Here is a 23531-nt window from a genome sequence, read left to right as displayed (position 1 = left end):
ATAACAATTTAATTTGTCATAATAATTACTGCCTGCACAAAATTTTTAAGGAATATTAGTTTCTAGACAAATTTCTCAAAGCTATTAGTGAAAAAATTAATGTGACTATTAACTAAACTACCTTTGCTAAGAGCATTCAATAGAAACTTGATAAAAACAGATATTTGAATATTCCTGTTGCATCTGAAACTTCTAATGATATAATATCGACTGTGTTTAAGAAAAAGGGCGTAACCTTCGATTTTTCGAAAAGTGCTTTTATTAGATATTAACAATGCATACAACTAAATACACGTTCTAGAAAAAGGAAGTAAGCCGCAAATGCCGAATTATTATCTAAATTCAGGTTTTAATTGTGATTAATTATGTTTGAATTTAAGGAAAAAAACATTTACCCTCAATTTTAATGATTTTTCTGTAATAACTTCTTTAATTATTATTAGATCGAAAATATATTACACCAAATCATCATGCACCTAATGTCTGTGCCTATTTTTTTTAAAATATTAAGCTAAAATCATTCAAAAAACGTTATTTGCCCCTCCTGTAAAATTTGTTCTGTGAGGGTTACGCCCTTTTTCCTAAACACGGTACCATAATTGGTATGTACTGATATCTCTGGGAGGGGGGTAGTAGTGAGGAAATTGCTTCATTCCCCCCGTATTATCCTTTGGAAACTTGTATTGATAATGTGGTGAGTGGGGAATTAGTTACGCTTATTCATCCCTCCTCCTAATGAGAACCAAGACCAATCTATCTACGACTTCAAGACTAAAATTAAATAACACGTATTGCATTTCCAAAAACTGATATCAATTGGCTTACTTATATTTCGATTCCAAACTCAGCTAAAATTAATTAACAACATATTATGCAGTGCACACTTTTATAAATACAAAAAATGTTTCCATAGCCAGAATTCACAAAACCACCTTCCACATTGTCTGAGTGACCAGAGAAGAGTGCACGAGTGAGATGCAATTTCAGCATCGACTTGCGAACATTGACTCTAAATGTTACAAAAACAACAAAAAAATATGCAATTAATTTTTATTTAAAAATATTTTTTGAAGGATGTTAAAGTCGGTTTTGCAACAGCAGGGACATTCAAGTACTTTGAGCATGTCGACAGTACCCATCTATATATTTTTAGTAATTTAATATAAGGATATGTTGAAAATATTCCAGGAGAGGAAATGGGAGGCACACATGGCAGAGATGGGACGGGGCATCAGCATGTACCGCACGGTGGCGGGCTGCGAGTTGGTGGTGCAGGGCATCCCTGAGGCTCTTCGTGGCGAGCTATGGGGCGTCTTCTCGGGCTCCGTCCTCATGAGGGCACAGCATCATGGCCTCTACCGGCGCCTCGTAGACCAGGCGCTCTCCTGCAAAAGCCAGGCCAATGATGAGATCGAGCGTGACCTGCATCGATCACTGCCGGAACACCCCGCCTTCCAGAATGAAGTCGGTGAGCACTTTTTATGAAATTGGTTAAAAACAAAATAGAGCTTATGCATCACTGCATGTCTCTTCGCTTAGTCTTAATGTGACCTTTGTAACTGTTTTTCTGTAGTCAAAGTCAGTCAAAAAGGAAATTTATTCTTTTTAAAACTCAAGGCAGAAAATGCTTGTTCGTAAATATAATAATAATATATTCTTCCAAATATGACCATCATCTTCTTCGTGAAAGTGATTGATCAAATATTTCACCATCAAATCATCCATTGACTCTGACAGTAAAGTCGACTCATACCAAGTTGCATGATGATATCAATACATATACAATTTATTATTAAATTAATTTAATATAACGGTCATCAGTGGGCATTTTTTTAGTATTATTAATCATTTCTAATTTATGTTGCCGGTTACCGACCCCTGATCTAGTATTTATCACGGCCATTTCTGAATTCTGTGGTTGTACCAAATATTTAATTTACAATATAATATGTACATACATTACAATATTTATAAATTCAAGATGTTATTTGTTAAATCTGTCTTTGGATCCCGACTATAGATCTAATGAGTTGAGTGAATGGCTGACAACCATTCCTCGTTAAAATAAAGTGATTAAGATAATCCGCATTCTGTTGTAGTCCATATGATCTGCATTGGAGCAGAAAATGATACTTTACCAATTTTTTTATTTATGAAGATGCCAGTTCTGAACATCTATCCTCTTCTTCTCTTTCTCGGCGCTACATCCCAAAGCATGATTTGACCTCTTCACGTGTCCTTCGCCAGCTTTTGCTCCTGTCTCTATACTCTAATTTCCTCACCTTTCCATTCTATTCCAAACATCCATCGAATGGTTAAATGACTATCCACTATTTGTCAAATGCAATTCCTTTAGAGAAATAGTTTAGAAGCAAAAAAATACATACTTCATTCTGACAACTGTAGTATTTACTGTTCCATATGAAAATTAAATGTTGGCTTTGAAGAAAATATATGAAATTTGTAAATATTACAAAACACCGCTAACATTAGATAACATTTCATGACCCAATAAATAAAACATGTTGTCATTATATAATTTTTTTATTGAAAAATATGGATTGTTTTAGAAAGATAAATAATTGTGATTTCAGGTATTTCTGCACTGAGACGAGTCCTGTGTGCGTATGCCCTGCGAAATCCCCAAGTGGGCTACTGCCAGGCTATGAACATTGTGGCGTCGGTGCTGTTAATTTATTGCCCGGAAGAGCAGGCCTTCTGGCTCCTCACCACCATCTGCGAGACCCTCCTCACTGACTACTATAACACTAGAGTCATCGGGGCCCTGGTAAACTATTACACATCCATTTAATACAAGATTAATGATTCAATTTCATATTTCAAAATATACCGAAGTACGATATCAACTTATTTTTTTTTATTTACAAACAATGCATTCAGTGTTGCCAACACACAATATTAATTTTTCTATACTTACCGATTGAACTACATCTACCAAATGACAGCCGGAATCACTATCTAATGTTTTGGTATAAGAGAGTTTCTATAGTTCAATCTCTTTAGATTAATTACTATATCAGAACCAAAGACTTAGTGTGGAGGTATCTAAACAAACATCTTTCGAGAATTCGTTGTAGGTCATTCGCTCAACTTGAAATTATGTCATGGAATTGAAACGCATATAAATAGAACCTAGATTATCCGGACTAATTGGGGATCAAGATAGTCCAAATAATGATATAATTATTCAAATAATCAAAATAATCATAATTATAACTAATTTTACGTCTGGAATAAACGTTTTTAAAGTCCCTTTTTTTACCAATTATATATTTTAAATTGTACATACCATTTTCTTATAATCATACGAAACTGATGATCAAAAAGAAATCTGAATAATTTAAAATCAAGGTTCTACCGTATTCAAAAGTAATTTAGTGAACTTCAAACCAGCAACCTACCAAAGCAAGCTTAGCGTGCCGGACTACTTTGCGGTGGGCAAATAATTTATATTACAAGTTGTCATAATAATCAACGTTGATTTAGTCAAAATGATAATTGATACATTTGTCATGGACAGATCGACCAGGGCGTGTTGGCCGACCTGACAGAGGAGCACCTCCCGGAGCTTCACGCCAAGCTGCCTGAGCTGGGCATGATGGAGATGATCTCTCTGGCTTGGTTCCTCACCATCTTCATCAGCGTAATGTCTTACGAGAGCGCCGTCCACATTATGGACTGCTTCTTTTATGACGGGGCCAAAGTTATATTTCAGGTAGGTAACATAACAATGAGCAAACTACCAACATATCATTCTTAACAATACTATTATTACAAGTGACCCTTAAAAGTGCATTGGCATATAACTTTCTCTTTGTTACCCATATCAGTACAGTATTTTCACAATAATATTATTATCACTTCTTTTTTCTTCTCCGTGCTGGTATAGTTAAATCAATAATTATATATGGGGGGCCGAAGATTAAAGGAGTATAAGTCCAGAAACAAATTGTTATTAATGATTATAACGTACAAAAACATTATTTTAATTGCACACCATTTGTAACTCTATTTCAATTTCCTCTGAAGCTTCTTGGCAAATATATTGATAATGAGACAATCTATGATTGTGTATGCCTCATTTCTCCAACTTTTTCAATTAAAATCTTGTCCATTTTCAAACCAGCCCACCAGCAGCACCAAGATCATATGAGTCGAAAATGTATAAATTAAATATTATAATTTAAATTTAAAAAAAAAAACGTTCTATCATACGTGAGGTTGGTGGTATGACATAAAGTAAGTGAGGTGACTTCGGTATTGTTCTGATACATTTTAATGCCAAGGAAAACGACTGTGCCCGTGGCAGGAGCTTATAAAAAAATCCCGTGAAGTGATCACTATCTGTTTCTGCATTAGATGACATTATAAGTAAAAAAATTAACAGTTTTCACATTGCCACATGTATGTATGCATTAAAAAAGATTAAAACATGTAACTGTTTTGTATGTAAAATTATAATCATTTTATTCCTAACATTCACGCCTCGTTAGAGTTGGGTATTTCCTGAGAAAATCTCAATCACAAGATTCGGGATTTCCAGAAAAGAATTCTCGATATATCGAGAATATTAAAAAAAAAACCTGTAAAAATCCTAAAATCAGTCTAAAACAGACAAATTCCAAAAAAATATGATTTTTTTTATTTAAGTAAGAAGAATAGAAGTAGGAAAACAAAAATAATTCAAAACATTACTTATTAAAATAGAATTTCAAAAAACACAGACTGTCAATGGCTGCGTCTGACAATCGCGTACGCTTTTGAGATACAAAATTCCCTGAAGTTGAAAAATTGCCCTCATTTTGAGTCGCGACGTTGGCTTAATTGTGTTAAATGCCCCGATCAGTCTTTGAACCTTTTGTGTTTTCTGTCCACTTTTTTCATATAGAAAAATCGTTTTTTTTTCAATTTAATATTTGATAATAAAGAAATCCCGAATCTCGAGAAAAGATTCTCGAGATTCGGGATAGAAAATCTTGAAAATTTCTCGAGAATTCCCATTGGAAATTCTCGAAACCCAACTCTACTCCTCGTGCCCTGTGAACAAAATGGTGTTATTATTTTCATAGAAACTCCTCTAATTTGAATATTTTTGCCTGACATGTACCATCAAATACTAATAAACATAAATTAATACACTAACACTTTGGTTTACGGCTGAATTGTATTAATGAAAAATTAATGCGAAATGTGGTACTAATCATTTATTTCCATATAAATTTGCAGTGTTTCCGTAGAATCAGAAAATTATAATATCGCATAAGTAGTTTTAAATTGAAATTGAATTTTATTTATTTCAAAATAACATTTCCATTACAAAAGTAAATGCGTTCTTTATCGAAATCATATTGAACTGGGATGTTTATTCCTTATTCGAAATGAGGGCTAAGTGTCGGCTGAGTAGTTCTTGTCACATGTCATTTGTTGAATTTTATGATGCAGAGATGTTCATAATTTATTACCGTTTTGCATCTGGTTCAAATATTTCCATCTCCAATTTTATCGTTTATGCATGCTATGCATAAATATATTTTTACAAGAACAATCGATTTTTTCCAATGTCAAAAATGAAAAATATTCTTCTCAATCCTCAAAATAATTGGGTTATAAATCGAAATTGTGCAAAGCCATATAACGAGCAGCGGCCATGTAGTGGGATATCATTTTTTCCTGAGAATAATAATAATGGATCATTTGAGAATACCACAATAATATTACAGAATGTTAGATTTACAATCACATCTTTAACTAGGATTTACTTAACCTGTTTAACTATGCACTTGGATCCTTGTCATCTTCAACTCTTCACATATTGTATAGATTTAATGTTTTTTTTAAACCTTATTATGATTAAATCATATTTTTTTAAATCAGATTATGCGACCTATTTAATTGTTTTTCGTCTCTGTGCTTTGATAAGGTAATAGATCATGACTGGAAGATAATAACTGATCATTTATTTATTTATCAACTTGTCAAACAGACCAAAGCGTGAGACTTTTCTATATTAACTTTATTGAAGATCAATCTTATCTATTTATCTTTGATTATTTTGTTCACATTTCACGTTTGACACAAAAAAAATCACTTTATAAACACAAAAATGAAACAATTATTTTATTTGTAAGTCTGAATAATTTGAAGAATCTAAATAACAGGTTGTGGGGGGGGGGGCTTGTCACTATCACACATTGGAGGTATTACGGCATTCCGTAGGCAAGGTGCCGCCCTTATGCAGACTAAGAATGCCGTCCCCTTTCATTTTTAGTAATTTCATTTCATTTTAGTAAATTGTATGTAAAATCGTTAGGATTCCCATTATCTCATTTCAACATATTCATTGTATAGGCTGCTTTAGCCCTTTGCCACTCATATTATCTACTGGAGATTAGAGAATTTCTTTGAAATCAATTTTCAAGCAACGGCGGTTGTAAGTAGATGGAGGTCTGAAGTGCTTTCTAGTTTGGAGGATCCCTTGTGATTTTTTAAAAATAAGATCCCAGTAGGTACATAATAAGGAAGTGACCTCATCTTCGCTTCATGGAAAACAGCCACTGCTTTCAAAAACTATAATGATCGTATTTGTTTCTTCATTTACCGCCCTTTATAATTTGCCTCCCCTAAGCAATGCACGGCCTGCCTACCCACCCCCACAGGATGTCACTGTATTATGCTCTTATGATAGCTATTAAATCATACGTTTCTATAATTAATTTTGGTGGTAGGTATATTATTATGTCATTGAAGTTTTTACTAAATAACTGTGGTAAAATTAATATAAGATAAATAAAAAATATTAAAAAAAAAACCATTTTGACAAAATTGTCACATCAGAAGTATTAAGAGCTCAAGGATGATATCTTCTAAGGTACAGAATCAACTATATTCCTTATATTCTTTCCTGCAGGTGGCCTTGACCATCCTGGATAAGAACAAGGAAAAACTGCTAAGTTGCCACGACGACGGAGAGGCGATGCAGATCCTGGCAGACTATTTGACAGGAGTTTACAATGAAGAGGCGGCCACAGCGACTACCAGCGAACACAAGGACAGGCCAAAGGTATTTATTGTTTGAATTAAGCAGATCCCAAATCATTACATTATTGCCTTATACAAATGACAAAGAAATACACTGATTTGTGATATAAATAAATATATATCTAGTGTTATGTATCAAGTAGTAACAGGTTATATTATTTTATTGTAAATGTTACTTCATCAATCATATTCTTTTATATAACTGATAAAGTGTCAATCAACAATGGCATTAATCTTATTATGTTTATGTTTCTATACTTATTGTTTGCTATTTTATGTTATCAGAAATAAAGGAAAAATGTTTTCTGTTATTATTTAATCTGATTATATCAATAACAAACATTCCACATAAAGCAGTGATGGTCAACCTTTTAATCGGTATGGAATACATAAGTCAATTTATCTATTTTGTGAAAGTGTTGCAGATAACGATAAAATATTTTATTCTCTCCCAACTTTAGACTTACATATTATTTTTAATTAAATTGGTTGATATGTTTGATAAGTTTGAGTTGCGCACGCCGTTCATCGCTTCGACGACGTCGCTCACGTAAGACGAGCCATAATAGTTTTAATTAACCCATTGTGACTGACTTTATTTTTGTATATCTATCCTATAGAATACTAAACTGACTTCCAACAATCAAATATTAATAACTCAAGAACTATATTTTTTTTAAATCATTTGATTTTTTGAACATAAATAAAAATAGTATGCTTTAATATGATTTAATATAGGGAGGTTCAAAGTTCAGTAAATAAAAACTTTCGTTTATTTTTCTTCAGAATTTTAAGTTTAGTGCGAAATAAATTACCAAATACCTCTTAAAGATTTAAAAAACTGCTTTTATTATATAACGTAATCTATTTTCATACGATAACCCATAAAATATCTGTAAATTCCATACTTTTCGCATTTCTAGCAATAAGTGTAATTTCGCCAACTTTTTCCGAAATTTCAGAGGTTAGAATTTTTTGTTCCGTAACTTCAAAATACAAATGATAATGTGTAATAAAACTGTTCCTTGTATTATCCTGTATCTAAAATCGTTTCGAAAGTTAATATTTTAACAGATGTTCATTCTTAACACCGATAAAAAAAGGTCAACAACTTTTGTGACACATATTTTTTAATGTTTTCCATCACGGAAACATGAATACATCATTTTATTCTGTAACGGAAAATTTAAAAAAATATTTAAAGTGCTGTAGTTTTTTGTATGATATTTTTAATATCTAATATTTTATACTGGTTGGTAAGAATCCCTGTTTTCTAATAATATATTCATCCTATAGCGAACTTATTTCTAAACACATTCAATACCAGAAATATTCAATAGATGCCCTAATATAGTGTAAAAATAAACATTACCATCTAACTGTTCTAACACTAGAATTTCTCGTGTTTGGGCACAATGGGTTAACTGACGACATCATTTACCTTTACCATGTTTATGGAAAACATAGTCCAGGTAATAATTATTAAGATTTTCATGGATGATATTTTGTATATTTCATTATGCAGCAAGCAACAATAAATGACATGGCATGATGTCATATATGGACGACCCTTAAATGCCGTGTGATCTGTATGTCAGAATTTTAAAGAGTTTCATTGCATGTGGCGAAAAGTAATAATAAAATTAAGTATGTAGGAACTTAATTTACAAAAAAAATAATGGTACGGGGCAGCATTTTACAAAAAAAGAAACAGGCACTTCAATTAGGAGTACAAATCCAAATGAAGGTTACAAAATGAATTACTTTAAACATGTCATAGAGTAAACAAAACTTTGCAGTCGCTAGAGCCAAAATTCGAGCAGATGGTTGAACATAATATATTTTTCAGTTTCTTTGTTAAAACATACTGCGGATTGGAAATTGGACTGTCAGGTGTCAATATGACCAAGATGATCCCAGAGATAATTATTAATAGATCGTTACCATAAATAAAAAAACAAAATATTACATAATGCTTTGTTTATAAAAAGACAAGAAAGATATCATCTTGTTGATGGTTAAGTAGTTTTATTATATTACAAGAATATCTAGTAAATAAAATAAATGAATTTAATCAAACACAATATATTATCGCATTGTTACAAATACCATCCACTATCAACCGTTTTAGAAAGGGAATATTATACTTGCACCCCATACATAGAAGTCTCACGCACATGTTGCAATCAAGTCTCGCATTTACTAACCTGACCTTCAGGCAATATTTTTAATCATAAATCAATCCGCTACATTTCAGAAGGGGATTTGGCCTCCTCCACAAAAGTCCTCCACTGACCCCTATCTCCCGTCAGTTCTTTCCAGTTTCCAGGTCTACCATTTGGCTCCAGTTCTTCTTCACATTGTCAATTCTCGGTCGCTTCAACTGGACAGGATCTTTGGTGCCATGTTGTCTGGCATCCTTTCATGTGACTTGCACATTGCAATCTTTACACTTAACAAATTTTACCTATGATTTTTGTTTCATTATGATATCCAGCTCATGGTTAATTTTTCTTTTGAAAGCCCAATTTTCTAAAATTGGTCCAAAAATTCTTTGCAATATTTTTCATTCAAAGACTGCTAACTTATTTTCTTCGGTCTGGGTTAGGCACCATATTTCACAACAACGAATTACCATTGTCTTTCCTCATAGGGATTGCAATACCGGTATTTCAAAACAATATCCCAGTATTTTTCGATACCGAAATACCGGTTTTAAAAATCAGACAATACCTACCGATATATTCGGTTTTGACAGTGGAAACATAATGTATTAATTAACAGGACTAATTTTTTTGTAAGGTTACGCAATGTCTGGTTTACCTCCGTGGCCCTTCATCGTCCTTAGTGATCAGCAATGATACATGCTGTAAAATATTAATATTTTAAAGAGATTTATATATATATATATATATATATATACATTATATTGGTAAATACTTCTGTTTTTTTCCCATTTATTTTACGAATACCAGTATTCAATAGTAAATATCGAAATACCGGTATTGGTATTTTCATTCGGTATTGCAATCTATACTTCCTCATATTCACTCTCTCAAACGGGAGTAAAGTTAATAACTGATTTTGTAATCTGAAAAAAAATCTATTCCAGTTGATTCCTGTGCAGCAGCTGGTGTACGAGTCGTACACTCGCTTTGGAAAGATGAGCAGCGAAGCTATCGAAGAGAAGCGGCTCAAGCATCGCTTGAAAGTCATCCGACAACTGGAGAACTTGGTGGAAAAGAACGCCATCAGGTCCATGCAGCAAGATGGATTCTATTCACAAGATGAGCTTCAGGTGGGAGACCTATTGCTTTATCAATTTAGATACTGTGAAAAAACGGGTTACATTTAAATTGTAGGTACATAATATGCAGTTCGCCATATCAAATAAATGTAATATTCTTAACCCGGCCGGCGCCGATGTCACACACCTTGTACAAATCGGCCAAATTCGCAATGCGCATGTGTATAAATCGATGTCACCGCGTCCATATTTATCATACGGGACTGATTTTTTCACGTAAATTTGGCCTGATTTGTCCTTCTCCTGCCACCTATGACATATTTTAAAAGCATTGGTTCTAAATATAAAATAATCACCAAAGTTTCGAACCAATTCGTACGGCCAAGTTTTGCCGGTCGACAGAAATCAGTTTGAACTGCGCGCCGCGACTGCGCAGTATACGACAGACTTTCAACCGAGCGGGCCATTGCGCGGGATTGTATTTATCGCATACAAGTTGAATATTTACCGCAATCGTTGATAAATACTTTTTTTGCTGTCTGGTGTACTTATCACATTAAAACTGGCATGATTAACTATTGAACGTATGATTTTATTTTACCGCGATTTTTAAAATACTTTTTGTACTGTCTACCGTGTCCCATTTTAGTGAATGTGAAAATTAATACTGATATCAATAACTATTGTGTGTGAGTTTAATGGTTTCTGTGATTTGGCGTTCCCTAATACTGTAGTTAAACATTTTAAAAACATTTCATAGTTTTATAGTGCGTAAATATGGAGGAAGAAAATGTGCGTACTAATGAGGAATTGGACTCAGATTATGATATGTCGGAAGAGGAATTGGAACAGCATGAGACTGATCATGACGTCGACGATACGGACTCTGACGAGCCAATTGAATTTTTGCGGTCGTGGAGAACTGGCCCGTATATTCCAATAGTTCACGAATTCAATGATTGTCGATCTGGCGTGACATCGAACGACTTGAACGAATCCTCTCCCGAATGTCTTTTCTTTGAACATTTTTTGAATAAAAATATAATGTCGGAAATAGTGAACCAAACGAATACATTTTTTAACCATTCGTACAGTGCGGGAGACCTTGGACCGAAATCGCGATCACACAATTGGACAGACACGTCAGTGCCGGAGTTGTATACATTTTTTGCCGTATCAATGCTGATGACTCGAAATAAGCACACGTCGATAGAGGAACATTGGAGTACCGATCCTTACCTGCATGCAGACATTTTTGGGAAAATAATGGCTAGAAATCGATACCAACTTATTTTACAAATGCTTCATTTTTCTGATCCTAGTGTGACCGCCTCAAATGATAGACTAGCTAAAATTAGATTACTGTTAGAACACACAAGAACAATTTTTAGGGAAACGATGATACCGTATCAGAATCTTTGCATAGATGAGAGCATAATCGTGTTTAAGGGTAGATTAATTTTTAAACAATTCATTCCTTCCAAAAGACATCGATTTGGAATAAAAATGTTTGTGATGTGTGACGTAATGACAGGATATATTATTGACTTTATAATTTATTGTGGGGAAGGGACTGACATACAAGACAATGAAAATCTCGGTATTTCCGGTGCGGTAGTGACAACGCTAATGAAAGACTACATCGGGAAAGGTCACACCTTATGGTGTGATAACTGGTATTCGAGTCCGGCGCTTTTTAAATACCTTCACTCTCACAAAACGAATGCTTGCGGTACAGTGAGAAAAAATCGTAAAGATATGCCAGAGTTCAGCAAACTGAAAAAGGGAGATACCGAGTCTAAGTACAATAGTCCACTTTTGGCTCTGAAATGGCACGATAGGAGGGATGTTCACATGCTATCCACCCTCCACGATGCATCATTTGGACCAACGGGAAAAGTGAACTATAGAACTGGCGAAAACATCGAAAAACCAAAATGTGTTATAGATTATAACAAAAATATGGGTACGGTAGATAAGTCCGACATGATGCTTAGCAACTTGTCGTGTATGAGAAAGTCGATCAAGTGGTATAAAAAGGTCGCATTCTACATGATCGACTTATATTTATTAAATGCTTTTTATTTATATAAATTTATTAAATGTGACAAAAAAACATTGGGCGATTTTCAACTCTGTGTAATAAAACAATTAGTGAACAAATATTGTGTGAGAATTTCAAATGCACCCCTGCCCAAGCCGACAGCGTCAACTAGCGATAATCCCGTACGATTATTGCCCAAAAGTGCAACGGGACATTTGCCAGAATACATTTTACCGACACAAAATACCGATAAGCCTAGAAGGAGATGTTTCGTATGCGGGAATTCTAAAAAAAATCCGAAAAAAACAAAACTCTCTCGCTATATGTGCCCAACGTGTGATGTTGCGTTATGTCTGTCACCTTGCTTTAAAATATATCACACGTCAAAAGAATTTTAAAATAGGTTTATTATTGTATTTGTTTTTTTTTTAATATCTGAGTTCGTGTTAATTTATCAATAATATTCAATAAGTTAAGTGTTTGTGTAGTTTAAATATATTAAAAGGGTCCCCTTTATATTTGTTTACGACTCAACCCGAAGACATTAATATGTGATTTATCGATATGCACTTGAAAATTAGTAACACTTCAATTCGTGGGAACGTAATGCACAAGTGTCGAAATAGTACACACCGCGCAGAGCTCTAACTATTGGCTACAAAATGGCGTCTTACGGTGAGTTCTTTCAAATTTGGATAGCATTCGTTTGTTCGAGTGTTTCTGATATTATAACTGATTTATTACGGTTTTTTAGTGTGTCGAAATTATTTTAATGGTTTTGGGTTCTCGACTGGAGCTGTGACATATTTTTTATTGCTTTTTTTAGTATAGAACAAAGACGATAATGAAATTCATGCGTAGTTATGGTGCGTCATACGATTTTTGAGGCAGGTGCCGGGTTAAGAATATCTACTTAACATAGTAGTTTTAGTCTAGTAATTTGTCATGAAAAATATCACCGAATCTGTAATGGTTTATATTACCGTTGACAGGAGATTGTAGGAGTGGTGCGTGAAGATATACTGTGGGCCAAGAGAACGCTCTACGAGAAATCGGACGGCTTGGGCGGATCCCCATGCGACGCGTACTTGCTCAACTTCAACCAGTTCTGCTCCCTCATCAGCGTTATGAACCCTTGGGCCAAGGGACAGGCGGCTGAGAGCCTCGCTGCCAGAATGTTCAGGGTAAATTCAACACTTGTTTGTTTTTAAAAATTGTTTACAAAACCTTGCATAAAAATGTTGGAATGTACAGTATATTTATTACAAATGGATTGTTTTTCATTTTGTGACAGTAATTGAGTAAGAAAAAATTATTATTTTTCACCTCTTCACATTCTTCTCTTCCAACTAAAGCAATAGTGAAGGCTTTCAAAAATTTCGAGGACATATTATAGTTTTGGCGAAGACTCTATACTAAATGTTTATTTTAGCTTCTAAAAACAATTTAAATAATTATGAGAAATTTAACTTATAATTAATTTTTTTTTGACCATGTCCGATCGATCCTTATAAGATCATATGGGCCTCCAGAGATTTTGTATTCACAGATTTTTGTTTTTACGAAAAATGAATGTTGGCCACTTGCTCAACCCATTAGGTCCATACTCAGCCTCCAAACACAAATTGAAAATCAAAATGTGTATTTACCAGACTCAGGATTCGAACCTGGGACCCACGACATTATAGCCATCAAGGCCTAATAACTTTATTGTATGAATATTGGTTATTAGCGATCACACTTATGAAACCCCATTTTTCATGCAAAAATAATATTTAAAATAAACTGAACATATCCGTTAATTATAAAACTTTTGAGTTAAACCAAATATGATGATATGTCAAATTGCCACCTGTTAGTATATATTATAACAAATTGATTACTGCCGCAAGTGTGTATTCCTATAGTTTGTTATGATCATTTATTTACTTCCTTTTGATAAGACAGTTTTGTCTAAAATAAAATTGTATGATATTTGAAGCTTTCAGAGCGTGGGGATACCGGAACAGTGAACATTCGCATTGCATGCATTTGGGCAGGTATCGGGGGACGAGCTGCCGCCTCTGTGAGAATCCGGGCTCTATTTTGCCTCCACGCCCCACCTCTCCTTGCCACGGCGGATCTCCGGGCCCCTCCTCCACTACCCACCGGAGAAGAAGTCGCCGCCGATGCTGTTGACTTCTTCCATAGGTTTATTTTGAAATCTTATTGGCGATTATTCTCATATAGGAAGACCCGGTAACTGGAGAAGTGTAGCGAGAGACCGGAGTGAGTGGAGAGCGGTTGATAAGGAGGCCAAATCCCACCCCGGGATGTAGCGCCGTGGAAGAAGAAGATTAGCAATTATTCAATATGAACCAGCATGTTATTTTACTAATATCAGGAGCTGGTTTATTCTGAGTTACCCATAGCTTCCATGATATTGCTGATGTTTTAATATTATAGTCAATGCCAACGGTTTGCACCATCTACGTCCACTTTCATCAGTTCTGTACTTTCACCAATGCAGCATATAAGGGACTGCAATCCTATTTCTTTCTCTCTGTTCATTCAAATAACAGGAGATTATCCTGTTGCCATATATGGAAAGACATTCCCAGTGACAACCATCTTTTCCAGGTTATAATTATCTCATTTTATTACATGGGCCATATTTCAATGTAGCAACTGGAAGACTTCTTGACTTGAATAAAGTGACCCACTCCACCATGCCTATATTTAACTTATGCTGTAATACTAGGGAATAAACCAAATCGCCGTGTTTTATTTCAGCATGGAGACACCTGACACACCTTTGGAATCTCCCATGTTCGACCCCATGGGCTCGTCTTCCTTACAACGCTCCGTCAGTGACATGGCGTCGTCTTCGGCCGTCGAAGCCACTCAGATGGAACAGTCTACAGGCAGCACGACTAGTCAACAAGGTCTTGTGAATCCCATAATCGATATAAATCTACAATACATCGTTGAAGAATTGCAATACTCTTAGCTTTTTAGTTTGTACATTATTTATTTTGTGATGCATTCATTCTTCACTACTCAATTGGTTCCTTAAATTTATTTGACATATTCAACTACTGAGTCAGGACATTACTTATAGGTACCATAGTTTAAAAGACAGAATGGCATATATATGCTCGGTAATCATGATCACACCACATGAATGTATATTATATTTTACAGTGGCAAATGATGGAGGTAGGCTGTGAAGATTCGCCATTAATAGTGCACACTATATTATTTTGTTAGTCATTCATATTTGTTTTCTACTAAGACTACAAATTGCAAATGGTGTTGGTTAATTTTTTAATTTCAATTAAACCCTGCGTAAACCAAGCCATAATAGATAACGGTCTAAAAATATGCATCTAGCTATAAAATATTTAAAATTATGCCATTAAAATATAGGTACATAATTTTAGATATTTTATAGATAGAAGAATATTTTTTATCTATTATGGTTTGGTTAGACAAAGATAACATGGATTAAAAAACTAACTAACACCATCTGCAATTTGTACTCTTAATTCAATGAAAACAATTAACCTGACGAAGAGGCTTCTCTCTTTTCGGCATTGTACGACACATTAGGCCTGTGTCAGTGGAACTCACGAATTAGTGCAACAATCTGAGGCATCCCATGTTTGTTCTAATGTTCTGATGTGAGATCTCTAAAAAACAGCACGGACGACACTAACGGACACTAACAATCCTGATAATTAAGATTATTAGGCCACACACATTCAATAACCACTCTTGAATGCAACCAGTCGTAAGTGAGCACCCGTTGCTATAGCTGCAGGCCAGGTGTTCTGTCTGGATATGGGGAATGTCCCCAGAAAGTGTGGGGGGGGGTACGGTTGACGCGTCGAGATGCTGTAAGTAGAAGGCGAGGTAAATTCAGAAGTCAATGCCACCTGCTAGATTTTCCTCCTCTCGTCGCCTTAAAATATCAATAATATATTATTAAGAATATTTTTTCGAAATGGACCCCCCATACCATTTTTCTGTCTGTGCCCTTCTATGTTAAAAAAATGTACCTATACAATAAAAAACACATTTAGTGACATTTTTTTTTATCGTGATTGGTTAAGCAGGGAGCATGTTTTACAGTTATGTACAAACATCTATATAAACAAAGTGGCCGATCCTATAATTACAAAATAATAAATAAGTCTGCTAATTTCAAAACTATTTTCGGAAAATGGTCATTCAACTTTTAAGCTACATTGGTTTCTATCATGAATATGAAATTACATGGACTTGAATTACAATTTCGCATAAATTGTCCATTTAATATAGAAATTGGTTGTTTTATTTACATAATGAAAATCTACTATTGTCAACAAGCCATTTAAAATTAATCCTGTCATTCTAGGATTGCAAGCCTTAGTGTAAACATGAAGATACTTGATTCATTATAGGTGTGAGTGAGTGCTGGGATGTCCACAGCATGACGTCCCTGCTGCTGATCGCTATGGGTTCAGCAGGATCCGAGTCGTCCGTCCCTTCCACTCCCTCCGCATCAATGGCCGCTTACGACTTCAACCAGGTGAAATACAGCCGCCTCTCCCTGCCTCTACCGCACTTCATCGAAATGTGGAAACTCCTCAATGACATCGTGCCCAAAGACGATCTCGACGACCTGGCCATGGAACTGGCCAACGTTGGTAAGTAACATCTTCTAATCATTTGCTGTGAGATGCATCTTAATATTATTTAATATAGCTCCAGGGTTCAAATACCGTATCTACCAAAAACAACATAATTTTTCAAAGTGTATTATTTGCTGTAAATCTAGGCGAATGGTGAATGATAATTTTTAATATAACCTCAATTCTTTGGAGACCCATATGATATGCTCTGCATAGGAGCAAAAATGGAAATTTACTATGATTTTGGTTAAAGAAAATAAATGTTGGAGCAAAGCAAATATATGCACTAATTAATCTACAAAATCATCCCATGTGTGCTCTAAGTATTCATCTTAACATCCCTGTAGACAGCTCATAATAAGTTTTGAGTTCCAAAAAAATGCCGCAATATACATGTTACTATACTGGTTGATCTATCCTTGGGTTATAAAAAAAATATATATCTGATCATAATATTATTACATTATCATATTAAAATAATTGGTATGCAATTTTCAGGCGAAGATTTACTGAAAATCGGTGCTGCGAGATGCTGTTGGCCTCCTGAAAGAGAAACATCCATAGACAGTCTCTCTTCGGAAGCTAGGGACGTCCATGAAATACTATCACCCGTAAGGAACATTTCCTTGTTTTCACCTTTTATGTTTTAAGATCATTGAAATTTCATATAGGTTTTACGAGTTGATAGTTTTTAACACACGTTGGTCAGCCAATTCCTATGAAGCGGTGTGCAGTCAATGAGGTTTTATTTCACTATTATGCAGCTAACTTCGAGAATGTCTATACTGACAGTAGTCAATACGCTGTTTTTGTGCATAGCTTAAAGTGTCTCCGGTAGGGATAGCGAAATAAAGTCTCATTGTTTAAGGCAAAAAAATTATCCAACTACTTTTTTTCTTCATACATCATCACTAGAGCCCGGATTTATATGCTTGTGCATGTTTTGTTAGGGTGTATGCACAGCTATGAGAGTTGCACAGGAATCTGTTTTGAAAGACACAGAATCCAAAAATAAAAAAATTATTGTGCATATAAATGCATATTTGAGACGTTAGAGCATATTTGAGACATTAGTGCATATTTCATAAATAAATGCATATTTTAGAGCTTTTGAATGTATATTTTTAGTTTTTTTTAAATTATTTTATCGAAATATAACTAAGTTAGGAAGAAAGATAGTTTAGATGCACTTGCATTTTTAATGCCATCTCCGAGCTGTGGATTTATCAGTGGAAAAAGTGAAGTCAACTCGGGCACTATTATTTAAAGTTTGCCCAAGTGGACGTTGAGAGGTAGTTTTCCGCATATAAACAAAATACTGACAGATACCTATGCGGAAAAATTTAATGCCAGAGCATAATATTGAAAAAAATAATGTACTTATTTTTTTTCTAGCAAAAAACAGAAAATAGTATTTAGGAATAGTTAAGTGTGTCGTTTTTGTTTTTTAAGTTATGTTTGGTTTACATTGCATTTATTATTCAATTATTTGTAGGTACTTGTGAAAAAACTATTTTGAAAATTGTAATTGATTAACTTTATATTCTTTGTTTGTGTTTTTTGTTCTGATATCATATTATGTTGAAAAATTATTAACTAGTTATTCGATTTTTTGTCAGTAATATTGGGTAAAGTGGGAATTTACAATTTTTTCCTACAAAAAATGTCAATTTTTAACTGCATATTTCTTCGGTTTTAGTGCATATTTTATTGATTTTAAGTGCATACGTGCATGCATATAGCTATGTTTTTTGTTGCATACAAATCCTAAGTGTATATATAACTAAGTGAATCATATGGCCACCACACAGTGGTCTCAAAGAATATAAGAATAACAGAAGTAAGAAAGGTACAATAAAAGTTGTCAGCCATTCTTTATGTCTATGTATATAACTACCTACTTGACGAGATTTTTAGAAGAAAGCTGGAAAAGAGTATGAAATCTCACTTTGAATAAAATTATACGGGACATTAGACAAGCTTGATTTTTAGTGTGTCCACTTAACTCAGCGTTTGTTAATCTATGGGTCGCTACCGAAAATTGGGTCGATTGGTATATTTAGTGGGTCGTGAAATATTCTCAACAAAACAATATTCTTACCAGCTGGATGTCTGGAGATCTTGTATTGAATACAATATTCTAGCAACACTGTTTAACATTGACGTTTCACGCGATCGCAGTGGTCAAAATTAATAATTTCTTTGCAACTTTGCAAAACTTTTCAACAACATACATGTGCGAATCAGGATTTTCTGCTTTGAGTGTAATGAAATCCAAATTTCGAAATAGACTGCAGCCAGAAGAAGACCTAAGATGCAGCCTGTCTAATATAACACCAAACTTTGATGAGCTCTCAAAGGTTATCCAAAGCCAAGGTTCACATTAACAGGATCAAATAATGTTGTTTACCGAAACTGTATTCAATATTATTAAAATAAAATAAATTTTTGTCAGTGCATGCTATTTTATCTTGGGTCGCGAACCAAAATTATTACCCTAAATTGGGTCACAGATCAAAAAGGTTAAGAAACACTGACTTAACTGGTAGAATTTTGCAGTTTATAAATCTAATTGTAATGTTTCCAGATGTCAGATCGCAACGGCAACCCATCCCGTCCAAACCTCGAGTGGGCCATTACCCTGGAACAGTTTCTGGAGCGAGTTCTCGTGTCGGAGCCACTCGTTCAATTTTTCTCATTGAAGGAGCCTCTCAATTTGGAATCTCTCAAGCAGAGGGGAATACATCATGTGTCCTAAAGTTAACATTTCATTTTGCTCATTACACTTTAGATGTTAAGTCATTTACAGAGTGGATTTTGTTCTGTGACAATAATTTGTTACTTACAGGAAATTCGTTATCAGAATAATCTTCGTTAGTCTATATGCGGATGGTTAATTTTAATACAGTACAGTATAACATACCTGCAAATTAGCACATCCATGGTTATGTTTTGATATATTGTAATATCGATACGTGATACAGCGGGGACTCATAAGTTTATATGATCAGAGGCGGTTTTCCATAAAGCAGATAAGCCAATTGTTTCGTACAGAATACAAAAATCTTAAATACATGTATTTTTCACAATGAGTGTAAAAATTTAAGATGCTTTTTATTCCTAAAAACCTAAATATTGCTATTTTTAATAACACCAATGGTGATTTATCAAAAAAGACGTCTTACAAACCTGTCAGCATCAGTGACGTTTCGTGGGGGTAGGCAGGCTATGAGTTGCTTAAAGGACTGCAAATTAATGTACGAATACTATCATTACAATTTTTGAAAATTGGAGGTTTTCCACTAAGTGGACGAGTGGACGCTTCCTTAGAAAGTACCGACATCATTGTTTTAAAAAGTCATAAGGGTGCCTCCAAAATAGTCAGCGTTTCAGATCTTCATGTACCTAAAACTGCCGCTGTTTGAGAATAGATTTCGAAGAAATTCTTTAATCCTCAGTAGATGATATGTATGCACCTAAAAAGTTTACATATAATTTGAGACTAAAAATGAAAGGAGACGGCATTGTAAGTCTGCCTGACGATGACACTTCGCATAGGGGCATCACTGGTCAGCATACCTCCACGTACCTAAAACCGCCTATGAATGTGATAAATAATAGTGTTTTGAGTATTGCTTCAAGTTTTATGTCATGTCTAAAATGATGAGGACTTATTCTGTAGGACATTACATGTATTAGAAAACATATTGGAATAAATATAAATGAGTGTTAGCTTACAATTGATATTTTTTCAATGAATGTATACTATGGGAAAATATTAGCATTTACTTTTTAAAAAATATAAGTGAGTAATTGTATTTATTTGATCATTTCTATGAGATTGCTGCTGGCAGCTCCAAATATCTTCCCATAGCAATAAATGTATTATATTTTTTTGTATTGTACAAACTGTTCTAACTGAAAATTTTGAATTTTGAAACATTTTTAGAAAACAGTGTTTTAGAGTTAAACAATTTACAATAGTTACACAAAATTACTTCTAGTAACAACTGTCATATTTCTGTGTGAGGTGGGGGGGTGGGGTTATTAATGTAAAAACAATATTGAACATCACATTTACAGATTATTTTCCATTGGACAAAAATCTATAATTATTCTAAAATTCTTTTACCCAATAACAGATTGTACCTTATATTATTTGTGTAGGATTATCGAATAGTGTAATATTCATTTTGCATATACATATTATATTATTATTATAAAATATTTTTATTTTTTTATCAACAACTATTAGATAGTTTTCATTGTTTTAGTCGAATGCAAAATGATAATAAATCTAAATGCAGCTTTTCCTGAGTTTAATATTAAAATCAAAGATTGGATGCAATATAACAATATATTATATCGAATTTAGTATTTTCCTAAAAATAAGAAAAAATAATCATTTGTATTGCATTCCAGTAAATGACTGACGAATTATTATTAATTTTAAGTTTACTATTCTACGTATTACGTAAGTCATTGATCTGATAAAGTAAAATATTTCAGAAATCAGTTATGATTTTATGATAGGCTTAATTGATATACTAATAATTTCCATTTAAGTTCGATTAAGTATAACATATAAAAAATCTTTTCTTTACTAATATACTCACTTAACTCTGAATTATGCAATTAATTATAATTGTTTTAAAACAAAGTTTTTTATTCTTCGATAATTCATTTATTTATTTTGATAACTATTTCGGATAATCTTTTTCAGAAAGACAATGATTTCCAAAACCTAAAATTGAATGCTTGCAACTCCCAGTGTATATTTATATGGTCTCTTTTCTGTTGTTTTACTTACTGTATTTATTTCTATTATTGTTCATGTCACTGCAAAGATTTATTTCTATGGAGTTCAATTATCTTTGAGTGTTGAAACAGTTTTATGAGAGGACTGTTAAACTGTTTCACATCTACATTAATAGTTGGAGTTTTTTTATAACCTGAAACAGCTATCATCGTAAATAAAAAGATTATAATGCCGTTCTACCACATAAATGCTAATTCAATTAATTTACACAGAAGTCATTCAGTATACCTATAAATCAGTTAGCGTCTTCTAGTTTTTCACAACACGATTTTTAAATGCCTTGTGGAATAACGCATTCATATTTTTAAGTTATTAGGACATTAGAAGATTTATTTTTTTATATATTATTGAAAGTCACTTTGATCGAACAGAAATTATAAATCATTTCTTTTCTATTTTGTAAATAAGTAATAAGATACACAATATCATATTAGGTATATTATTATGTTGTATAATATATTAAATATGTTTTAAAAGTTCTGAAGGAGTTAATAATATCCATTGATGTCTTATTATTCCATGAATTGGTAGAATGGTTTGAATTTTTCAAGTTCTGACAAAATCTTACCTATCTTGTCTTCTTCATTGTGTTAACACAATCACTGCTGAAGTTTTAATTACCACATTTAAATAACACGTTAATTATATTGAATGGCCAACTGCTCCAAACCGCACCAATCGCGGTGTTAGCACTAAATGTGTTAATTACATTAATGTCTCATCTTTTTCTAAGATGGGGTGATATTCCCAATGTCCTTCACAAAATGAGGAAGACAGCATTTGCTTATATTTAATTTTCTAATATATCTTTCCCTATTTCATAGTGATTTTCAGGTGCTAAGCTTTTGCTTTAAATATAATATAATATACACTAAGTCAATATAGCAAGTATTTCTCTAACAATTATTATTCAATTATTTTCTGTTGATTGAAACATCAAAATTTTTCACTTCCAAAGTAAAGTACAAAACACTTTGAATTTTAATGATTATTTTGCCATGATTTTTTGGATAATGTGAAAAATCATTTTTCGAATATCAATATTAAATTTATTTTGCCTCCCAAAAATCCCACAGTAAATAATATACTATGCTTAGTAAGAATTACTGGAACAATTCGTCCCCTTAGAACAGAACAATCCTAACTGATTTTTTTGACACTTTACAGGAAAGCACTTTTAAACTTTTTTTGTCATTAATTTGAAAACTGTAAATATAAGATTTATTGATAGATATATGATAATGCATTAGTTAAAAGCATTTTTTTAAAAAAAAAAACATTAAAAAGTATATTCTGTTACATATTTCTTCAGATAACGACAGATAGGTTAATTTTTTTCCAAAATGTTTTTAAGATTGAAGTTAAGCTTGGAATAATCTAAGCTGATAACCTTTTTTACATTCATAATTCAGATACGGTTGTTCTGACTCCATATAGCGAATCAAAAAAGGAATTTTTTAGTACAATAAAAGTATTTTCACAAAAAATCAGTTGGGCTTGTTCTGTTGCTAAGGGGACAAATTGGTAAAATTGGTTTTCATTGAAAAGCAATTATTGAAAACAATATATTGTTATACCATTATTGACTTGTAAATAACTGTTACTAATAAAGCATGTCAACAATAAAAAGGCTGTCATAAACGACTGTATTCATAGACATATGGGTCATACAAAATTCATAAACAGATAAATACAAATGAATAATAT

General features: G+C 33.3%; 1 protein-coding gene across 1 annotated transcript in view; it reads left to right on the top strand.

Moving 5' to 3' along the window:
* Positions 1-20108, top strand: part of Tbc1d8-9 (TBC1 domain family member 8/9) — a 48100-nt gene extending 27992 nt beyond the window's left edge. The window contains exons 9-19 of the mRNA XM_085958134.1: positions 1189-1468; positions 2595-2788; positions 3542-3736; positions 6929-7081; positions 10172-10357; positions 13343-13534; positions 14332-14540; positions 15123-15274; positions 16775-17020; positions 17504-17616; positions 19593-20108. Of these exons, the coding sequence (XP_085814260.1) occupies positions 1189-1468; positions 2595-2788; positions 3542-3736; positions 6929-7081; positions 10172-10357; positions 13343-13534; positions 14332-14540; positions 15123-15274; positions 16775-17020; positions 17504-17616; positions 19593-19763 (2091 nt within the window). The 3' untranslated portion in view covers positions 19764-20108. The remainder of the gene's footprint in view (positions 1-1188; positions 1469-2594; positions 2789-3541; positions 3737-6928; positions 7082-10171; positions 10358-13342; positions 13535-14331; positions 14541-15122; positions 15275-16774; positions 17021-17503; positions 17617-19592) is intronic.
* Positions 20109-23531: the final 3423 nt, after the last annotated feature.

Source organism: Rhyacophila brunnea, unplaced genomic scaffold (assembly GCF_057557595.1).
Source record: "Rhyacophila brunnea isolate RB1 unplaced genomic scaffold, BYU_Rbru_1.0 scaffold_7, whole genome shotgun sequence".
In the NCBI taxonomy this organism is placed as follows: domain Eukaryota; kingdom Metazoa; phylum Arthropoda; class Insecta; order Trichoptera; family Rhyacophilidae; genus Rhyacophila; species Rhyacophila brunnea.
Note: the sequence above shows the minus strand (reverse complement) of the source record. Positions and strands in the feature narration are given on the sequence as shown.